The sequence below is a fragment of the Sinocyclocheilus grahami genome, unplaced genomic scaffold (genome assembly GCF_001515645.1).
Source record: "Sinocyclocheilus grahami isolate Dianchi unplaced genomic scaffold, SAMN03320097.WGS_v1.1 scaffold982.1, whole genome shotgun sequence".
Taxonomy (NCBI): Eukaryota; Metazoa; Chordata; class Actinopteri; order Cypriniformes; family Cyprinidae; genus Sinocyclocheilus; species Sinocyclocheilus grahami.
In genome coordinates, this window is record NW_015506161.1 from 468600 (window position 1) to 490732 (window position 22133).

At 34.7% G+C, this 22133-nt stretch overlaps 1 protein-coding gene and 1 long non-coding RNA gene across 2 annotated transcripts; both read right to left on the minus strand.

The window, feature by feature from the left end:
• Window positions 1-1685: 1685 nt before the first annotated feature.
• LOC107565111 (uncharacterized) lies at window positions 1686-3453 on the minus strand. The gene is made up of 3 exons (XR_001606327.1): window positions 3279-3453; window positions 2835-3024; window positions 1686-1923 (listed from the first exon to the last, which is right to left on the minus strand). It is a non-coding gene; the product is annotated as an uncharacterized lncRNA (long non-coding RNA).
• A 1314-nt stretch (window positions 3454-4767) lies between these two features.
• Window positions 4768-20836, minus strand: LOC107565121 (proprotein convertase subtilisin/kexin type 5-like; the record flags this gene model as incomplete). Its single annotated transcript, XM_016250334.1, has 7 exons — window positions 4768-4940; window positions 5196-5296; window positions 6341-6555; window positions 18648-18716; window positions 20199-20396; window positions 20484-20620; window positions 20724-20836. Coding segments are annotated over 5 exons (630 nt in total), but the record flags the coding sequence as incomplete, so codon positions are not given.
• Between the last annotated feature and the right edge of the window lie 1297 nt (window positions 20837-22133).

A 22133-nucleotide genomic window follows, 5' to 3' on the forward strand; every position in this document is an offset into this window, starting at 1 on the left:
AAATTATATTCCAGTTATAAATGTGCTTCTGATTACAGATAGCCTGGGATTACAAAGATTTGTATTGTAAAGAAAACCAGTTTGAAGGGAGCATAATTATCTTTTTGGGTTAAAAGATTTTCTTAATATGAAATTCGAAGAGTATGACAATTAGATTAGACTGCAGAAATTGAAATCTACAAGCTAAGTGATGTGCAGTTTGATGTGATAAACCGATAAACAGAGCTAACCGATCTTTAGATTTAATCACCATTGGTAGCAAGATTTATGGTAATGATTTTTTCCTCAGTTGGTCAGAACAAACGTGGCAGACTTGTTACTTGTTCAGATGGCGATATACTGTGAATATTCTTATTTGGGTCATATTCCAAGACGTAGGCTAGAATCTGTGATTGCAAAGTACAGTAAATATCCACACCGGTGCAGTGACTGACAGCCACACACACTCTTCAGAACATTAGGTGCTGGAGCCGCGTCGACTCACAACCCACGCAAGCTAGATAATTCCGCACACAGCTGCAATTCCAGGTTTTCAAACAGAGATGGCGACAAAGAGGCAAAACTTACGGACTGCAGCTTTAATCAAGTAATCAAACTTAAAGGTCCCATGACATGCTGCTTTTTAGATGCTTTTATATAGGCCTAAGTGGTCCCTAGTACTGTATCTGAAGTCTCTTTCCCGATATTCAGCCTTGGTGCAGAATTTCAGCCACTACGAGCCAGTCCCACAATGAGCTTTCCTTAGGACGTGCCATTTCTGTGTCTGTAGCTTTAAATGCTCATGAGGAGGAGAGAGGCGGGGGCAACTGCCATGCTTCGCTCGTTAGCAAGCCATGATGTCTCTCGAGGGAAAAAAAAATAATGCACTCGCCTCGCACGGTAGTAGCTCATTTTCTCATGGGCAGGTCAAATTCTCTGGGTGGGCAAAGCAGAGAAAGGGGAGGTAACCTTTCCCCGTATGACGACATAAAGGGAAGATTCCAGATTGGGCCATCTGAGCTTTAATTTTCTCAAAGGCGAAGCAGGATACCCAGGGCTCGGTTTACACCTATCGCCATTTCTAGCCACTGGGGGACCATAGGCAGGCTAAGGGAACTCATATTAATGTTAAAAAACCTCATAAAGTGACATTTTCATGCCATGGGATCTTTAAAGGAGATAAACCCACAACAAGAAGCTATAATGTCCTATTCATCATCCTTAGACTGTTTAATCAGCTAACATTTGAAAAGGACTGTCAATACACTGTTTAAATCATTTACAGGTCTTAAAGGAATAGTTCACCCAAAAATGACAATTTGCTGAGTATGTATGTACTCACCCTCAGACCATCAAAGATGTAGATGAGGTTATTTCATCAAAACGCATTATATAGATGACAGAATTGTGATATTTGGGAGAACTATTTCTTTAATGGTTGATTGGTGAAGATTAGTGGGTTTCTGCATGTCAGAATGATAATAAATGAAGTATTGATATGCATATATCAAAGAAAATAAACAGTTTTTTTTGTGTTTTATGTGAGAGTATACATATCATATTCCAGCTCCACCTCCTCCCCTTCCTCATCTCCCTCCAACAGGCTGTATTTAAACTTCCGATACACTATCCCGTCCCTACCCATGTACACCATGTCCTCCTCCTCCTCCTCCTCCTCCTCATCCTCCTCATCCTCCTCATCCTCATCCTCTTGGCTTGCTTAGAGGTTTGCAGAGGTGAAGGGGTCGTCTGCGATTTTGGTGTAGCCGTTCGGTTTGACAGTGAGCTTTAAGGTGATCTTCTACCGAAAATGCAGGAAGAGAAAAATGGCAAGCCACAAGCTCACCTGCACAAATATGACAGTGAAAACAAAAAGGCCAGGATAAACCGAAGTCACTAGATCGTTGTTGAAGACGTTGTAGCTCTGTGCGACAATGCATTCATCTGAGAAAAGAGAGGTTAAAGGTCAATGGCTTCACACTGAAAGCTCCAAAAAAAAATCAAATTTAAAAAATGTACAAACCATAATTTAGTAACATTTCCCACTTTGAGTCAGTGTTATCTAATGATACAGTATTAGGTGAATCTTACATGGTTGGTTCAGGCATTGATGGCTTGCTGTCATTACGACAGAAAATACATTTGAATTTCATTCTCAGTTTTTTTTTTTTAAATCAAACAAAAAGGCATGCAATATTTGAATTTGGCAGGGTGTTGAGCAGAAGTGTGAGCTTGTATTAATATATAAATATTAATACAAATAATTGATATAAATAAATGTATCTGTAAAGCAGTTTAAATATATCGGTGTTGTTATTTTTTACTAAAACTAAAACTGTTAAAAATGTTAATTGAAATGAGGCTGAAATAAAATATCAATATTAGACAAAAACATTGAAATTTAACCTTGGTAACTAACTGAAATAAAATAAGTAAAAACTCTAAAACTGAAGCTAAATAGAAATATTAACTATTTAAAACCATTTAAAATAACTACAAATAACAACACCAAATAGACTACTAAAACGAAAATAAAAACAATAAAAGCTCATTTATAATATGAATAAATACTATAATAGTACATTAACAATATGCAAATAACACTGAAATATATCATTTATATAATATTTCTATTTTTTTTGCCGTTTTAAAGACTCAAATTGTCTTTATAAATGACATTAAGTACATGATAAATGAGTACATTTCAAAAGAATACTAGTCTTTCTTGACTTTTTTGTGTTACTTGTCACCTCTTTGTGATTATTTGTGAAATTACTAGCAATTTCTAAATGAAAATGGTTTCACAGTAAATGTTTTTCCCCCCAGTGTAGAATGAATGCATTTAAAGCTTGTACCATTCAGTGTGTGGCACTGGCAGCATTCCGAGGCAAATTTTGAGGAATGCGTGCGTGTGTTTTCTCCACAGCGAGGAAGACACCTCCCATCCTCTGTGAGGTGCAGTAGAACAGGGCACGAGGTGCAGCTGTAGGGTCCCGGACCTTTACATTCATTTCAGGACGGGTCACATGGGGCACATGTGTTATTCTGTGCAAAAAAAAAAAATGTCAGAAAGAACCAAAATATCTAAAATAAGGAATTTGTCTAGAGTAATCTATGAAGGGAGGTGTTCACACATTTAATGTATGTTTGAATGGCTAAGAAATGTCAGGAAGGGATGAAATAAGACAAACACAAACAATGAAGGTATAAGAGAGAAAATTAAATAAATAAAAAACACTACAATATAGTTAGATTAGCACATTACAGATTTGATAAAACTGTATTAAAGAGACATTTACCACACGGATGGGATATTCCCCAATTAGCCTCGTAGATGAGCAGATTCCACCAAACATTTTGAAACGGTCATAACATGATGTACAGGAGATCGCACCAGAGCCTGCCGATCACATGACTAGTTCAATCATGCTGAGCTACACAAATCATATCATCTGCACTCGGATTGTACTAAAAACGGTCTAAAATGGATTTAAAATGCAGGATGAAAGACAACATGATAAAAGATGATCTAGTCTTATTTTTAAACACTTAAAAGTTTAAAAAATGTCACTGCATTAGTATTTAGACACTTTTGTTGTCAAACGTTAAATGTTCATATTGTGATAAACTTCATATATCAATAAATCAATCACTTCAGATATGCATAAGTGTGGCTTAAAGGAATACTGCGGATTCACTACACGTTTAGGTAAATCAACAGCATAATGTTTATTACTATAAAAATACTTTTGACTTCTCTTCTCTTGTTTTGTTTAAAAAGAACTTTCAATGGAAGTGAACAGGGACAATTTTTGAAAGCGTTACATGCAGAAAGATGAAGCTTATTATTTTATAGCTGCTATATTGTCATGGCAGCAAAGTTTAAAAATTGAATATTAAACTGCACACAGAAAAGGTTAGTAACTAACTACTGTATTATTGAAACACTGAGTATTTAAACATTTACAGACTGGCTGCATTCACTTCCACTGTAACCCAGATAAAAAAAATTTAAAGAAAAGGAGCGACCAATCATAATTAACAATATTATGTTAATAAACATTATGCCTGTTGATTGAGCTTGTGTCGAACCCAGCAACCCTCTACAACGAGAGAAAAAAATAAAAATCACTCGCATATGCAACCAATATTTTTGAAAAACCTCAAGACTAGCCATTAACTAGTTAACTGTTCTCTCTCTCTCTCTCTCTCTCTCTCTTTCTATATATATATCTATATATATACACACACACACAGATTTATGAACCTGTAAGATGCAGATAGGCTTTTTCAGTTTATCTTTCATTTTTAGTTATCATGTAAGTCAGGGTTTCCCAAATTAGGGTTTGCATTGCATCCCAGTAAATAGATCAAAAATAAAATTTTAGTTTTTTAAGTGTTTACTGAGCATACAAATAACAACACCAAATAGACTACTAAAACGAAAATAAAAACAATAAAAGCTCATTTATAATATGAATAAATACTATAATAGTACATTAACAATATGCAAATAACACTGAAATATATCATTTATATAATATTTCTATTTTTTTTGCCGTTTTAAAGACTCAAATTGTCTTTATAAATGACATTAAGTACATGATAAATGAGTACATTTCAAAAGAATACTAGTCTTTCTTGACTTTTTTGTGTTACTTGTCACCTCTTTGTGATTATTTGTGAAATTACTAGCAATTTCTAAATGAAAATGGTTTCACAGTAAATGTTTTTCCCCCCAGTGTAGAATGAATGCATTTAAAGCTTGTACCATTCAGTGTGTGGCACTGGCAGCATTCCGAGGCAAATTTTGAGGAATGCGTGCGTGTGTTTTCTCCACAGCGAGGAAGACACCTCCCATCCTCTGTGAGGTGCAGTAGAACAGGGCACGAGGTGCAGCTGTAGGGTCCCGGACCTTTACATTCATTTCAGGACGGGTCACATGGGGCACATGTGTTATTCTGTGCAAAAAAAAAAAAATGTCAGAAAGAACCAAAATATCTAAAATAAGGAATTTGTCTAGAGTAATCTATGAAGGGAGGTGTTCACACATTTAATGTATGTTTGAATGGCTAAGAAATGTCAGGAAGGGATGAAATAAGACAAACACAAACAATGAAGGTATAAGAGAGAAAATTAAATAAATAAAAAACACTACAATATAGTTAGATTAGCACATTACAGATTTGATAAAACTGTATTAAAGAGACATTTACCACACGGATGGGATATTCCCCAATTAGCCTCGTAGATGAGCAGATTCCACCAAACATTTTGAAACGGTCATAACATGATGTACAGGAGATCGCACCAGAGCCTGCCGATCACATGACTAGTTCAATCATGCTGAGCTACACAAATCATATCATCTGCACTCGGATTGTACTAAAAACGGTCTAAAATGGATTTAAAATGCAGGATGAAAGACAACATGATAAAAGATGATCTAGTCTTATTTTTAAACACTTAAAAGTTTAAAAAATGTCACTGCATTAGTATTTAGACACTTTTGTTGTCAAACGTTAAATGTTCATATTGTGATAAACTTCATATATCAATAAATCAATCACTTCAGATATGCATAAGTGTGGCTTAAAGGAATACTGCGGATTCACTACACGTTTAGGTAAATCAACAGCATAATGTTTATTACTATAAAAATACTTTTGACTTCTCTTCTCTTGTTTTGTTTAAAAAGAACTTTCAATGGAAGTGAACAGGGACAATTTTTGAAAGCGTTACATGCAGAAAGATGAAGCTTATTATTTTATAGCTGCTATATTGTCATGGCAGCAAAGTTTAAAAATTGAATATTAAACTGCACACAGAAAAGGTTAGGAACTAACTACTGTATTATTGAAACACTGAGTATTTAAACATTTACAGACTGGCTGCATTCACTTCCACTGTAACCCAGATAAAAAAAATTTAAAGAAAAGGAGCGACCAATCATAATTAACAATATTATGTTAATAAACATTATGCCTGTTGATTGAGCTTGTGTCGAACCCAGCAACCCTCTACAACGAGAGAAAAAAATAAAAATCACTCGCATATGCAACCAATATTTTTGAAAAACCTCAAGACTAGCCATTAACTAGTTAACTGTTCTCTCTCTCTCTCTCTCTCTTTCTATATATATATCTATATATATACACACACACAGATTTATGAACCTGTAAGATGCAGATAGGCTTTTTCAGTTTATCTTTCATTTTTAGTTATCATGTAAGTCAGGGTTTCCCAAATTAGGGTTTGCATTGCATCCCAGTAAATAGATCAAAAATAAAATTTTAGTTTTTTAAGTGTTTACTGAGCAGCCCTATGTATTTGACAGTTGCAGGCATGTGGTGAGTCTGACCCTTGCATGTTTTACAGGTGGGGTGGCATCTTTGGCAATCTCTGTCTAAGGTGTGAGGGAAGTAGTTTGATGGGCATGTACGCAGACACTGTCCGGACTTTCTCAACAGGAAGTATCCATCTCTACAACTGAGACAGAAACGGCTGCTTCCTGAGCATTCCTCACACGTGTGGTCACACTCTTGACATGCTCCGCTGGAGGCGTCCACAAAGTAACTGCAGGGGAAATACAGACATGTGTTACAATGCTGTCATTTTGGAAAGCATCATTTTTGAATAATCACGATTCAGTTGCATCAAAAGCAAGTCTGTTAGCATTATTATTACACGACACTCTGAAACACCTGATTCTGATCGGTCAATTGTGGAAAATGTTTCTGTATAATTACTGCTAAACTATATATTTGACCTTTGCCCATGGCAACATTGTGCTATTTTCATGGTTCTCGTATTACTCTACAGTTTCAAATGAAAGCGGTTAGCTTCTGACTGTTGTGAAAATGAGAAAAATGCATATTCTACCAATTTAACCTGCTCAAGCAGCATCAGTTATAAAAAAGTGGAGTAGAAAAATCTTACTGGCAATTATTGAACATCCTGCTCCAAAATACATGTAGACAGAGTCTGAAAAATACTCCAACAAACTGAAACAGTAAATTATTTGTTTCAGTTATCTCTGGTGAGCAGTCATAGTGATAATATTAATGTTAGTCTTATGACTCCGGGAAACCCCCATTCAGAGACCTCATGTGGCCTTTTAACCGTTCTCTAGCCTATAGTGAACAAAATAGATTAGAAATTGAAAGTGAAAATGTTGTCATTATTTATTCACCTTTCTGTTGTTATAAACCCATGCCAGTTTGTTTCAGCTGTGCCAGGTTTTATTATATCTCATGGGGATGAGTAATTGTGGGAGAAAGAACCCTTTAACGCTTATACACTTGTCATTTTGTTATTTATTGGTAAAATTTTAATGTTTTTTTATTAAAAACAATTAAAAACTTTTTTTTCTATTTATATATATATATATTTATATATTTAAAATGTAATTTATGCAGGGATTAAAGTGTTCCCTTCCATCGCTACGACGGATTTCCGTCAGTTCATACCTGAATGATTCAGCTGTTCGAACGAATCAATTGAATGAATGATTCAGTGATAAAATCAGTGACTTGCCGCCACCTGCTGGCGGATTTGGTTTAATTTTTAGCGTATCATTTCAGTCAGGAGCGCTTGTCCTCCTAATTAAAAAATTTAGGAGCACCTTCTGATCAATAATTTCGAACGAATCAATTGAATGAATGATTCAGTGATAAAATCAGTGACTTGCCGCCACCTGCTGGCGGATTTGGTTTAATTTTTAGCGTATCATTTCAGTCAGGAGCGCTTGTCCTCCTAATAAAAAATTTTAGGAGCACCTTCTGATCAATAATCAAAAAATCTGATCAAAAATTAGCCTTCCTAATACGAGGTGACATTTGACTCCTTAAAGTGACTTACAGGGGTATTTTCTTTTTACCTTTATAATGGCATCATTTTCATCCATGTCAAATTCAAACATTTATGTTTACAAGCTTTTTAAAATTTCTATTTAAAACAATATAATAAAAAGTAGAATAAGACAAATAAGTTACCAATGATATGAAATTAGTATTAATAAATTAATTTATACTACAGAGGTGGCACAGAAGAACACAAAAGTGGCTTGTAGGTACATTTTCAGACATTTAATGAGGCTCAGAGGTGCATGAGTGCAATTCAATTCATAAATTCATGTGGAGATTAATGTTTTAAAAATAAAATTTTAAATACAAAAATATTAAATTATTTAAATAACTGAAATTATACGCTAAAAATGAAACTAAATCCACCAGCAGGTGGCGGCAAGTCACTGATTTAATCACTGAATCATTCATTCAATTGATTCGTTCGAATGGCTGAAGCAAGTGACTGTCTTTATGAACTGACAGAAATCCCTCATAGCGACTGAACACTTTAATCCCTGTTTATATATGTAATGCAAAGCTGAATTTTCAGCATCATTACTTCAGTCTTCAGTGTCACATGATCCTTCAGAAATCATTCTAATAAAGTAATTTGCTGCTCAAGAAACATTTCTTATTATATACAACAGTTGAGCTGCTTAATATTTTTTGTAGAAACTGTGATAACTTTTTTTTTCAGGATTCCCTAATATTTCATTTAGATGCAATATAAATTTTTTGTAACATTATAGATGTCACTTCTGACCAGTTGAATACATGCTTGCTGAATATATACTTTTGAATAAATCTGAAATATAAAAGCGTCATGCAAAAGAAGATTAAGAAGCAGAAATAAAGATGGCAGGGTAAATTTCAGGTCAAACTATCCAATTGCAAAAATACTTTCTGGACTAACCCATTGACCTTTTAAAGTACTTCATCTCATAATTGGAAGGAATGTCAGTAACTTGGCATTGAGCTGGAGCTTTTCATCCAAAGTGACATATAGCATACTAATTAGAGACGCAGTTCCCCACAGCAAACACAGATTACATGCCTTACTAAAGCGCACAATGACAGGAGTGCAGGACTGTACCGACAGCAGCTCCTCAACCACACGGTCGCTTCTGTGTTATTACCCAAGATCATAAACCCAGAGGAACCCAAAGTATATAAACTTTTGGGCCTTTTTGAGGGTGAAATGCTTCACAAATTTTAGTACAAAGACAATAAAGTACAAAAGAGTGCCATTAGTATTAACAGTAGTAATATAGCATTTGGCTACTTAAATCACATTTAAAAATGTCAGAATGTTATGGAAGCCTGTTTCCGCCACTGAATAAAAAATAAAAAAAGGTAATTGCAACTTTTTATTTACATCTCGCAATTCAGATTTTTTTCATCAAAATTGCGAGATACAAACTCACAATTCTGACTTTTTTTTCCTCAAAATTGCCTGATACAAACTCGCAATTCTGCCTTTTTTCCCCCTCAAAATTGCCTGATACAAACTCGCAATTCTGACTTTTTTTTCCTCAAAATTGCCTGATACAAACTCGCAATTCTGACTTTTTTTCTCTCGCAATTGCACGTATTTCTCTGACTTTTTCTCAGAATTGTAAGATTTAAACTTGCAACTGCCAGTCCAGTTCCGAGGAGAAAAAAAAGGCTGATATGTTCTCAGAATTGTGTTTATTTCTCACAATTCTGACTTAACTCACAATTGCGAGTTTATACCACACCATTCGGAGAAAAAAAGTCAGAATTGCCAGTTTATATCTCGCAATTTTGACTTCATTTCTCACAATTGCACGTTTACATCTTACAGTTCTGAGAAAAAAAGTCAGAATCGCGAGTTTGTATCAGGCGATTGTGAGAAAAAAATCTGAATTGCGCGTTTGTATCAGGTGATTGTGAGAAAAAAAAAGTCAGAATTGTGAGATAAAAAGTCGCAATTACCCTTTATATTTTTTTTTATTCAGTGGCGGAAACGGGCTTCCATAGAATGTCATTGCATAGATGCACAATATACAAAAAAGATATGTGCTGCACCCTAGAGGTGAAAGAGTAAAAAGACATGAATCCTTATCATTATGACAGTACATGATTTTCTGGTTTAGTTTAATTTATAAAAATTAAATACTTAATTGACACACAGTCCTGTTGCACTGCATTTGATTTCATTTTAACTGTAACTACATTTATAAAGATAATAAAAACTACATTATAATAAAATAAAACAATAAAAGTAAGTAAATAAATAAGTATATAAAAATAAACACTAAATACAGTAAATAAGTTATATGATACCTTAGCGGACAGGTGGTGAAGCAGCTGTGTCCGAGCAGAAGCAGCCCTGGTTTACAGGTTATACAGTCATTACTGAGATGTCCACGGCATATCGCACATTTCACGTGGCACTGAACACACTCCTGCTTGCCCTCGTCTACATAGTAACCACCAGGACACGTGGACACATGTCTGATCTGATAAACGACCAAAATAATGTGTACAAGACATTACATCATGCATGTATGGCTAATGCATTACATTTCCATTCGTTTTCTGCAGTTATGCAGTTGTTTCGCAATTATTTAACAAATTGAAGAACTTCTCTTGTGCGAGATTGCTTTATAATAAATGTTATTAATGCTCAGTTGAGAAACATATATCAGTTTCATATGGAAATGAAATGTGGTGTGCTCTTACTGAGCAGGAAGCATTTGGGGTTGCAGCTGAGGCACTGCTCTTTGCCTGTGCCCGAGCACTGGAGACAGCTCTTGTGACAGGGCTTGCACTGGCCGTCCTTATCGGTGAATGTGCGCAGAGAGCAGCCACTGAAGAACTCGCAGTGCACGTTTACATCCGTCTTCATGTTGTCTCTGCAGGTGAGGCAGGAGGACGTCTGGCAGGACTTGTCACACTCTAAAAACAGACATATTTGGTGTCAAAAAACAGGTATGGTATTACTATAATGATAGCATGATCGGGTGATTGTTATTAATATGCAAGGCTGCATTTACTTGATTAAATATCCAGTATCTTCTTGTAGCATTATACATGTATTTACTGTCTCTTTTGATCAATTTAATGCATCCTTGCTGATGCATTGTTTTTAAGTTTTGAATGACAGTGTATCAAGATTTCCACAAAAATATGAAGCAACACAGCCATTTTCTACGCTGATAATAATCAGAAATGCTTTTTTGAGCAGCAAATCAGCATATTAGAATGATTTCTGAAGGATCATGTGACACTGAAGCCTGGAGTAGTGATGTTGAAAATTCAGCTTTGCATCACAGAAATAAATTACATATTCGAATATATTCAAACAGCAAGCAGTCATTTTAAATTGTAATAATATTTCACAATATTACTGTTTTCTGATCAAATAAATGCAAATACAATTTATACAAAAATATCTAAAAAAGTGTAGGACAGTGTTGGAAATCGCATGCATCATCACCTTGTCCAACACTGTCTTGTCAATTATCCTGTCAAAACGAAGGAGAATATGTACCGTACCTCGACACTCTGCTCCGTCCAGATACGTTTCTGGTGGACAGTGATACAGACACTTTCTGTTGTGATGTACATATCCATAATCGCCACAGGAAGTACAGTCGTCTTCATCAGGTCCGTCACATTCTGCACAATCACTGTGACACGGCGTACACTCATTCTGCTCGACGTTTGTAAAGTACCTCTTGGGACAGTCACCCAGACATTGATCTTCATGCAGGAAGTGGTACTCTTCACATGCTGAGAGAGCAGGAGAACGATAAAGCAAGAAAGCTTCAGAGAGGTAATGCCAATCTTCAGTGTAGAGAGAAGAAAAGGGAACTTGATAAATATGTTCACTAAGGCTACATTTATTTGATTAAAAATACAGCAAAAACAGTAATATTGTAAAATATTATTACAATTTCAAAGAACAGTTTTTTTTATTTGAATATATTAGAAAATATAATGTATTCCTGTGATGTTAATGCTGAATTTTCAGCATCATTACTCCAGTCTTCAGTGTCACATGATCCTTCAGAAATTATTTAAAAATGCTGATCTGCATCACAGGAATAAATTACATTTAAAATATATTCAAATAGAAATCAGTTGTGTTAAATTGTAATAATGCTTCAAAATATTACTGTTTTTACTGTTTTGTTTTTCAAATAAATGCAGACTTGGTGAGCATAAGAGACTTCTTTCACACATTTTTGACTAGTGGTGTAGCTGTGTAGGAAATCACTTACCTGGGACGGCAGTAAATTATACAGTTTAGTGGTTATTATTATAAAATGTCAGTCGGTGACAAATAATGTTGAGAACCTCACCACTGCATTTGCCCCTTTGGTCACATTCGGTGCAACTGTTTGGACAGATCTCACATACTCCATCCTTTACAAAGTGTCTTGGAGGGCAGTGATGCACACATGAGTGTTTGTAATGCATGTAGCCTTCCTCACACCTCGGACAATAATTGGCTTCCCCCTCACATGAAGCACATCCCACGGCACAGCTGACACACACATCGACCTCTGGGTAACCCCTGCGACCATGACACAGACATTATACGATGTTTGTTAATATGTGGCTTTATATGATGTATGTTAAATGCATGGCTGTGTTCCAGTTTTCATACTTCAACTAAAAGCTTCCAAAATTGGACACGACTAGAAATCAGTGGTTAAGTTGTATTTACAACACTGTTCCAGAACAGTTCAACCCAAATATTCAGATGTGTACAGCACATTTTATGGAGGACTGTTTCCTGATCCTGGTAGAGTAGACTACAATACCGGCTGTTCTGACTCAGAGACTGTAAGTATGTTTTTTATATTTAGCACTTGTTTGTCATTTCTCCGATCACAAATGCAGACATGGTTTTATGTTTACGCGGCGCGATGCAACGCAATGCTTAAAAAGACAGTATAAGTCATTATAATCCGTAATTATGTCCCCACTGGATGCAACAAATGCCTCGTTTGTAATGGGTTTTCATGTTTTTGAATGATTTTCGTTTCAGAAAGGCGGGGCATAGAGGAGCAACAACAATGTACAGTATGTGGAAAATAATGTTTTTTTTTAACCTTAAACCGCATAAACATTTCATTACACCAAATACACAAAATATTTTTAGCAACATCATATGACCCCTTTAAATTATCCACCAAATTATCAATTTTTGTAAGTTAACAACGATGCCACCTCAGTAAATTAGTCAAATATTAAACTGAATTATTGCCTACATAATATATTTTAATATAAATAATGTATGAAATAAACTTTAAAGCAGAAATAAGAAAGATGTAAACGCCATCTCTCATTTAAACTCGCTCGACATTTTTTCCACCAAAAAGCAGCATGATTACAAATATGATATTGATTTTATCGAGCAGTTCAATAAACAAGAATTTAATATTAATACACTTACGTTTTAGACACAATATTGACTGTTTTTGGTCTATTTCACCAACAAATATCATTTCAATTTGCTTCTCTGAGCAACATGACACTGTTTTGTTCCTGAATGAATCAACCGTTTAAATGATTTGGTTCAGTCGCAATGACTCGCTAATTAACAGTGACTTGCTGCCACCTGCTGGCGGTTTTAATTTCACATTTAAAAGTATCTTTTCATTTTTTACAATAATTTCAAATATCAGTATTTAACGTTTTATGTTTAAAATATCAAAACAGTATGAATGCATTTGTAACTGCAGGTTAAATACATTCATGTCCTGCATTAAACAGTGTGTAAATGCATCTAAATGCCCCTTCTAACGCAGCTTCTGTGTAACAGCCCAAATGACTTATTATTCTAACTGACTGATTCAGTTTAAGAATTGGACTGATTCAGTTTAAGAATTTGACTGAAAGGCTTAATAAAAGGTAAAAATGCTCATAAAAGGCAAAAATCTATTTAAACCTATTGGAAAATATTAATTTCTATCAGTGTGAACCGATCACACAGAATATGAAGAATATCAAAAATTTTAGGATTCAGCTGTCCACGGTAGTCCTTAAGATATCAGCACAATAACTAACACTCAGCAAAATATCATCTAATTATCGCTATTGACAAAATCCCAGAAAATATTGAGATGCATATAAGACTGCACACCCCTAATATATTTAACATTTTGTTTAGAATTTTTTTTTAAATATAATAAGTGCCCTTTTTTCCACTTGAGCCCCTGCCTCTCAAAATGTCTGTGCACGTCCCAGCTCTTCTTATAAACAGAAATGATCGGTGGCTACTAAAATTACTACTGACTTACTACTTTAGTAGCTTTGACTAAAAATGCCGATTTTATTTATTTATTTATGGTAACCAGCAGAGGACGACATTGCTGTATTTCTCACACACATTTCACACACTCAGTTCTGGTTTATTGGAGGACATAATACAAAACAAGAACGTAATACTGATGTGTTACTAGGTGGTCTCAGGAATTTATACAGCTACTTTAAGTTTCTTTGGTTTGACTCTTTGCGTTTCAGCCCTGAATGAAACAATAAAACCGTTCAGGAAGTTCACCAAAGCACTGTTTATCTGCCTGAGCTGGTGCAGAGAAAGAAATTAATGTGCACAGGCATGAATGACCAGATGATAAAAATGAGAAACTACCATTTTTAAGCTTTAAATATCGCTTTTATTGTTCCTCAGTTTGAATAGGGCATTACTCTTGCAATACTACACTGACCAGCAGAGGGCGACAGTGAGGAACGGAATATCACCACTCACACATCAAATATGATCTGAGGGGAAGATCGCAGGTTTTTGTGTTTCTAGTGTTAGTAATCCAAATCTTTTTGTTGAAGGAAAGATTGTAAGTTTTTCTTAAACTTTATCGGTTTATCGGATTTAACTTGGCCGAAAAGCTGCGGGCTGATGTTAGACACTTATCTGTGTGTGTCTTTCTCAGTGGTGTATAAAGTACCTGAAAGCCATACTCAAGTAAAAGTACAGATATCTTACCATAATATGACTTTGGTAGAAATTGAAGTCACCGTTTAGAATATTTCTTGAGTAAAAGTCTTAAACTATGTGATATTGTACTTAAGTACGTATTTTTACAATCTTAAACGCACTTAAGTATTGAAAGTAAAAGTACAAGTAAATGCAAAATAGAAATAAAAGCAAATAAATATATCAAAAATGTCATACTTGACAGATTGTGTTCAGTTTTATCTCTTTCTTCCATTTTGTATTTTTGGGTAAGAATAAGAAGCATTTCATCTGGTATTTAGTGTCTTTCATTCCAACATAAGAAAACATTTCTGGAATCTGCATCTGAAATAGGATTTAAATGTATTTACACAGTTTAATGTAGCTCAGAGTCAGAGGGGACATGGATGCATTTAACCTGCAGTTACAGATGGATAAATAATGTTTTGTTTTTAACATAAAACGCTGAATACTGATATTTGAAATTATTTAAAACATCAAAAAAAAATAGTCGAAATGTGAAATTAACTGCCAGTAGGTGTCCGCAAGTGACTGTTAAAGTCGGCATGAAACGGAAGTTGCGATTGTATTTTCTTCTCTGCTCTGACGTATATCCGAGTGAAACGGCATGTGAAATGAGAGGGCGGGACTTGATTTCATTCTTCGGGAATTGATTGGATCGTTGGAAGGTGGGGCGTTGCCAACAAAATGGAGGCAGATCTGAATGCCAGTTTGCAGTTAGTGGTGGGGGATTTCTCTCCACTGGATTCACCACCGACACCCAAGCATGAATAAATGTTTTATTTATTAAGGATGAGGACGACGATGATCAACGCCTAAACAGCGTGTGCGGAGAGAGACTGCCTGAATGACTGAGCGCGTCCTCCATCGGGTTAAGAAAAATTAATTTAATTAATTAATTTAAAAAAAATTTGTTTGCGATGTCCTAAGAGTAATGTTGTCTTAATATCCTAATATCTTTTCAATGTTTAGGGGTAATGTACACCCTCATGATTGGTGTCAGTGCTATAAAGTGAAGCATCAGCTTCAGCTTTTCCCCATCCTTTATTCCAAACGTCACTGATGTCTCTGCAGCTGCTGGCATTTCCAGATAGCTCCACCCTTGCGCCATAGCTCGTGACCGGAAGAGTAGAGGAGTCGTTTTGAGGGGGAGGGGAGGTTAACGTTTTTTATAAAAAATGACGAGGGCACATGAATTTTAAAAAATGTATTGTGAAGTGCACGGATAAATTATTTATAATAAACACTACTGTATTCCATTAAAAAATACGAATTTTCAATTTTGATTTCATGGTGACAAAAGATTCATTCAAACGGCCAATTCATTCAGGAACAAAGCATTTAACTCTGTTAATGAGTGAATCACTGAATCATTTATTCAACCGATTCATTCAAAAAGATGATTCATTCAATAAGTAAACACGTTCCACATTGCTCAGAGACGCAAAACAGTTCTGTGATCTTTGTTTGGAACTATTTTCATTGGTAAAATTGAGCAAAAACAAGTCTAAAATGTAAGTCACTTATTGCTAACTTTACTGAACTTGTATAAAATGATTATTAAATTAGTTGTCATGCTGATAGCTGCAGATAAACGGTACTCTTTGTGTGATATTAAGTTAACTATAATAAATTATATAAATATAAAAAGCATCTTGAAGCATTTTTGCCATCTACAATTTAGAATGCCTTAAATTTGGAGATTTAATAGACTAATTAAAACACTCGTTTGCACATAAGCAAAGGTGTTTTTAGGAGTCTAACTTGCAAACGCCAGACCACTGATTTGTCAAACCTGCTTTCCTGCAGTCCGTGTTCTTCTGACTTCTGACTATTTTGTAGTATGTAACGAATATGCTTCGGGGAAATGTATCGGAGTAAAAGTATGCATTTTAATTAGGAAATGTAGTGGAGTAAAAGTAAAAGTTGGCTGAAATATAAAAATTCAAGTAAAGTACAGATACTCCCAAAAAATACTTAATTACATTTTACCACTTTGATCTTGACACACTGACTTGCTGTGTCTCACAAGCTGGTGAGCAGCCTACCTAGACATCGTGGACACAACTTTTCTGAGCCATGATGCCAAATAATGCTGCCTTGAAGTGCAGATGCAGGCAGCCTGCCACATTTTGAGATACAGACCAGACATACTCTAATTTTGAGAATTATAACAGATGCAAAGAGATACTGGAAGCTGTGGTGAGACACAGTCACACACAACCCCTTTCATTTGTGGACTACTACACACGCATTGAAATCACTGGTGCATCTAGAGCACAAACGGGCCCAAAGTCACAAACCATTAGTGGAATGATTCTATTTTGAATTCATTTAGAACAAACATTTACAGGAATTTAACATTATTTTAAACTATCAGCCTAATAATCTGAATTTAAAAAAAAGCAAAAGTAGTAGTAAGAATTACCCCGTAAAGCCTGACAAATGAAATAAAAGTTAGTTTTTTTTATTGAGTATCATATTTGGTACATCAGGCTTTTGATGATATAGTCAGAATATAGTATGATATAGCCAGAATCAAGCTCACACTTGAGGAAAAACACAATCGAAAATACAGGGAGAAAAAAAAAACTGTTATTTTGCGAAATATTGCAATTTAAAATAACAGTTTCTATTTTAATATACCTTAAAATATCATTTATTTCTGAGAGCCAAAGCTGATCTTTCAGCATCATTACTCCATCTCCGTCTTCAGTGTCACATGATCCTTCAGAAATCCCTCTAATGTGCTGATTTATTATCAGTGCTGGAAACAGTTGTGCTACTTCATGTTTTTTGGAACCTGTGATACTTTTTTCAGGATTGGAAAATGGAAATCTTGTGTTACAATATACACAACCGTTCAAAAGTTTGGAATCAGTACATTTTTTTCTTTTTTTGAACGTAATGAATACTTTTATTCTGCAAGGATGTGTTAAATCGATAAAGTGATAGTAAAAGACTCATTGTTAGATAAGATTTTAATTTTAAATAAATGCTGTTCTTTTTAACTTTTTATTCATAATAGAGTTCCAAAAAAAAAAAAAGCAGCAGCACAACTGTTTCCAGCACTGATAATAAATCAGCATATTAGAATGATTTCTGAAGGATCATGTGACCCTGAAGACTGGAGTAATGATGCTGAAAATACAGCTTTACATCACAGAAATAAATTATATTTTAAAGTATATTAAAACAGAAAACCAATATTATAAATTGAAATAATATCTCACAATATTAGTTTTTCTGTATTTTTTGATCAAATAAATACAGCCTTGATGAGCATAAGAGACTCCATTAAAAACATAAAAATAAATTATATTTTAAAGTATATTAAAACAGAAAACCAATATTATAAATTGAAATAATATCTCACAATATTAGTTTTTCTGTATTTTTTGATCAAATAAATACAGCCTTGATGAGCATAAGAGACTCCATTAAAAAATCTTACTGATCCCAAACTTTTGAACAAGGTATGATCAAGTTAACCTAAGATGCCTAAGTGTTAGTCTTTTAATATTATTGACAATGTTACAGGATTTAAACGATTTCACTACAAAAAGACATGAACCACAACCTGAAATCAATGTTTTTAAATATACTAAAATGCCTTTTACTTGCCTAAAAAGTATAAACTATCAGTCAGATGACAGAAGGCATGTAGAGGATTGTGTACAACAGGTTTTCAGTAAAGTTTGGATCATTTTGATGATTCAGAGGCCCTAGACATTTGTGTATTAAAATTTGATAGATTAGGCTTTTTTTTGTTGCTGAAAACATGATGCATTTCATTTCTTTATGAGCAATGCTTGTTGTGCACACATCCATCCAAATAATGATATACTGACCAGTGAGGCATTGTTGACAGCCCTCCTCATAGGTTACACAGTCTTCATGATCAGAGTCAGCTGCTTCACCTATATAAGAACAAGCATCACACCACGAGTCAGCAGAATTAGTGTTGCTAACATGGAAAAGGAAATTGCATGATACAGATGTACATAAAAATCAGATGTCTGTATTAGCATGTGTGGCAGAGGCTGCGTGTGTGCACACAGTAGTGTGTGGGAGCCCTGGAGGCCAGAGCACAGGGCCCGTTTATACATGTCTGCCACTAATGATAAGAATTTCTGTTCCCCCACTGTCTCATTTCTGGTGCTATTTCAGTCTGACTTCTGCAGACGAGCTCTACCCTCATGCTCAGCGCATCTTTGACTGTGATAACAATTTGTGAAGAAGATTAGATAAACAGCAGTGGGTGTTGTGAGAAGCCAAACAACATCCATAGAGTTAGATTTACAGATATACGTAGGTTAACGCGATCTAGCTCAGCATACAAAATGAGAGAGAAGTCTTCTGTCTAGTGGGGTGAATCTCATGAAAACATGTCTTTGTTAAACAGCACTGCAAAATCAAATGATAAAAAGTATATTTTCGTGTATTTTTAGATCCATTAGCATTTTGTGTCACATTAGTTTCATGACAATTAAGTACATTACCCTCTTTTGAAGTTTTTTTTCCCTGTAATTCTTTTCAATGACGACTTAATAGATTCATGACTTAATAGATTAATTAAATCACAATTGCAAATTTTTTTTTTTACTTAATCACAATATACAATTGCTGTGTTTTTTATAGTACTGGTCAAAAGTATGGGGTCAGCAAAGACTCATTAAATTGATGAGTAGCGAAAAAAACTATTTAAAAAAAAAATGCTTTTCTTATAAACTTTCTATTCACCAAAAAATCCTACAAACATTCTCACGATTTCCACAAAATATTAATCAGCACAACTGGTTTCAACGTTGCTAATAATAATAAATGTGACACTGAAGACTGGAGTAATGATGCTGAAAATCCAGCTTTACATCACAGGAATAAATTAGAAAACCGTTATTTTAAATTATAATATTTTACAATGTAGCAATATTGTTTTTACTGTATTTTTGATGTATTTTGATGCCTTGGTGAACAGAAGATACCTTTTTCAAAAACTTTTTTTTTTTCAACTTACCACCCCCATATTTTCATTGATAGAGCAGCAATACAAACACCACCACAAGCAGTAAAACATATACTATCATAATGTGTAAACACATACACCATATATCACAAATATGATATATGTAATTTCTTGTCAGGTTTTGTGAGATTCATCCATTGGGAACATTATGGTGAAAAATACTGGCAAAAAAGCAAACACAAAACCATTTTGGCAATGGCAATGTGTTTTTAACACTGCAGTTCAACCACTAATTCGATTTTCAGGAGAATTTTCAAATAAACCTCATTCACATTCCAAAAAAAAGTAACCAGAATCTTAACATCACAAAAAAGAAACATGGAAAAGGCCAAGCAAGCAATAGAGAACATTCTAGAACAGTTATGATGCAACTGACCCAGTCCACACTCCAGTTTGGCACACGTCCCGTCTTTAGGGTAGTAGGAGGGGGTGCAGTGGAGACAGTGGCCTGAAGAAGTACACACAGTGCAATTTGGAGAGCAGGGATCACATGTTCCGTTCGAGGAATGGGAATAGCCCTCTGGACAGGTTGCACGACACTCCCCTTTCAAAGAGGTACCGCTCCACTCCAAACCTATCTGTGTGAAAACAAACAGAATAAGAACAATGTTAAGAGCTTGTATTTTTTTCTATTTTGTGAGGCAGTCATGACTCGGTTTACCTTTGCTACAGCGAGTACATTTGTCAGGCCCCTCGTCTGTACATTCGAGACATGTGTGGTGGCAAAGATGACACCGTCTCTCCCTCTTGTATTTCCCAGGGTCACAGCTGATCACACATTGCCCGTTATCAAAGAGCCTGCCAAAGAATAAAAACTGAAATCTGTCACCACACAGTGCACCTCTTGTCTCACTGAGGCTTTATTTGACTGTGGTTCTGTGGTGATTTGTTCATGCCTCACCTGGTGGAAGCACAGCTGATGCAGTCTTTACTCTCAGGTCCAGTGCACTTTGAGCAGGTTGAGGAACACCGTTCACATTGAGCAGGTTTGCTTAAATGTTCCCCTGATAAAAAAATACAGATAACACATCAGCTACATAAAGATGCTTAACTAGAATATCCCACTTCATCTTGTGTAGGTAGACATAAATTGTATTAGCAGTTGTGAACAAATGCTTTGTTGGTAAATAATCCAGTGGTTCATGTTTATTATATTAGTATATTTATGTATGTAGCATCAGAAATAACTAACATTTCCCTGAATGCACGTTTAAGAAAAGTAGGAAAATACAAAGTAAAAAAACAAAACAAAACAACAACAAGCAAGCTGATTAAATAAATACAAACAAGCAAACAAACAAACAACCAAATGAAACAAGAAAATTAAACATGCTAACAAAACAAGCAAACCACACAAATACAAACAAGAAAGCAAACGAAACAAGCAAACAAAACAAATAAAACAAGCAGATTAAACAAATACATGCAAACAATTGAAACAAGCTAACGAAACAAACAAAAACAAATACATTCAAACAAACAAACAAATAAAACAAGCAGATTAAACAAATACTGCAAACAAATGAAACGTATATGCAAAGCAAATGAAACAAGCTAACGAAACAAACAAAAACAAATACATGCAAACAAACAAAAACAAATACATGCAAACAAGGAAATGAAAGAAGCTAATGAAACAAAAACAAATACATGCAAACAAGCAAGAAAATGAAACAAAAACATACATAAAGCAAACAAAACAAGTACATTAAACAAATACAAACAAGAAAAAAGAAAAGCAAACAAAACTAGTAAACAAATTAAACAAAACAAGTAAATTAAACAAATAAAAAATAAAAAAAGAAACAAGCTAATGAAACAAACAAAAAATAAATACATACAACGCAAACAAAACAAACAAGTAAAAAAATACATACAAACAAGCTAACAAAAAAGCAAGCAAACAACACAAAGAAAAAAAAGAAAAAAGAAATACATATATACAGTACATACAAAAAGAGAGGGAAACCAAAGTGCTTACCTGTTCAGAGCTTTAGCATTAATATGAAAGGCTTCTGGTTGAAGGATTGACCAGCTGACGTTTATGATTGCAGACAATTCATAGGCCATGCACATGCAGGATTCATAAATCAGAACACTCTCAAAAGTAGTAAGAAAGCTTATGAAGATTGCCCCCATACAATCAGCAGGCCTTAGAAACTAAAAACTTAAAAATAACTGAAAGCTGAATAAAAAAATTGATTTTGCGAGTTGAAAAAACTGACCACAATAAAAAATTATTGCACATACACAGTCAAATTGACACCTTTGTTAGTAACCAAAACATATTTTTCACTCTCTAGGTGTCAGA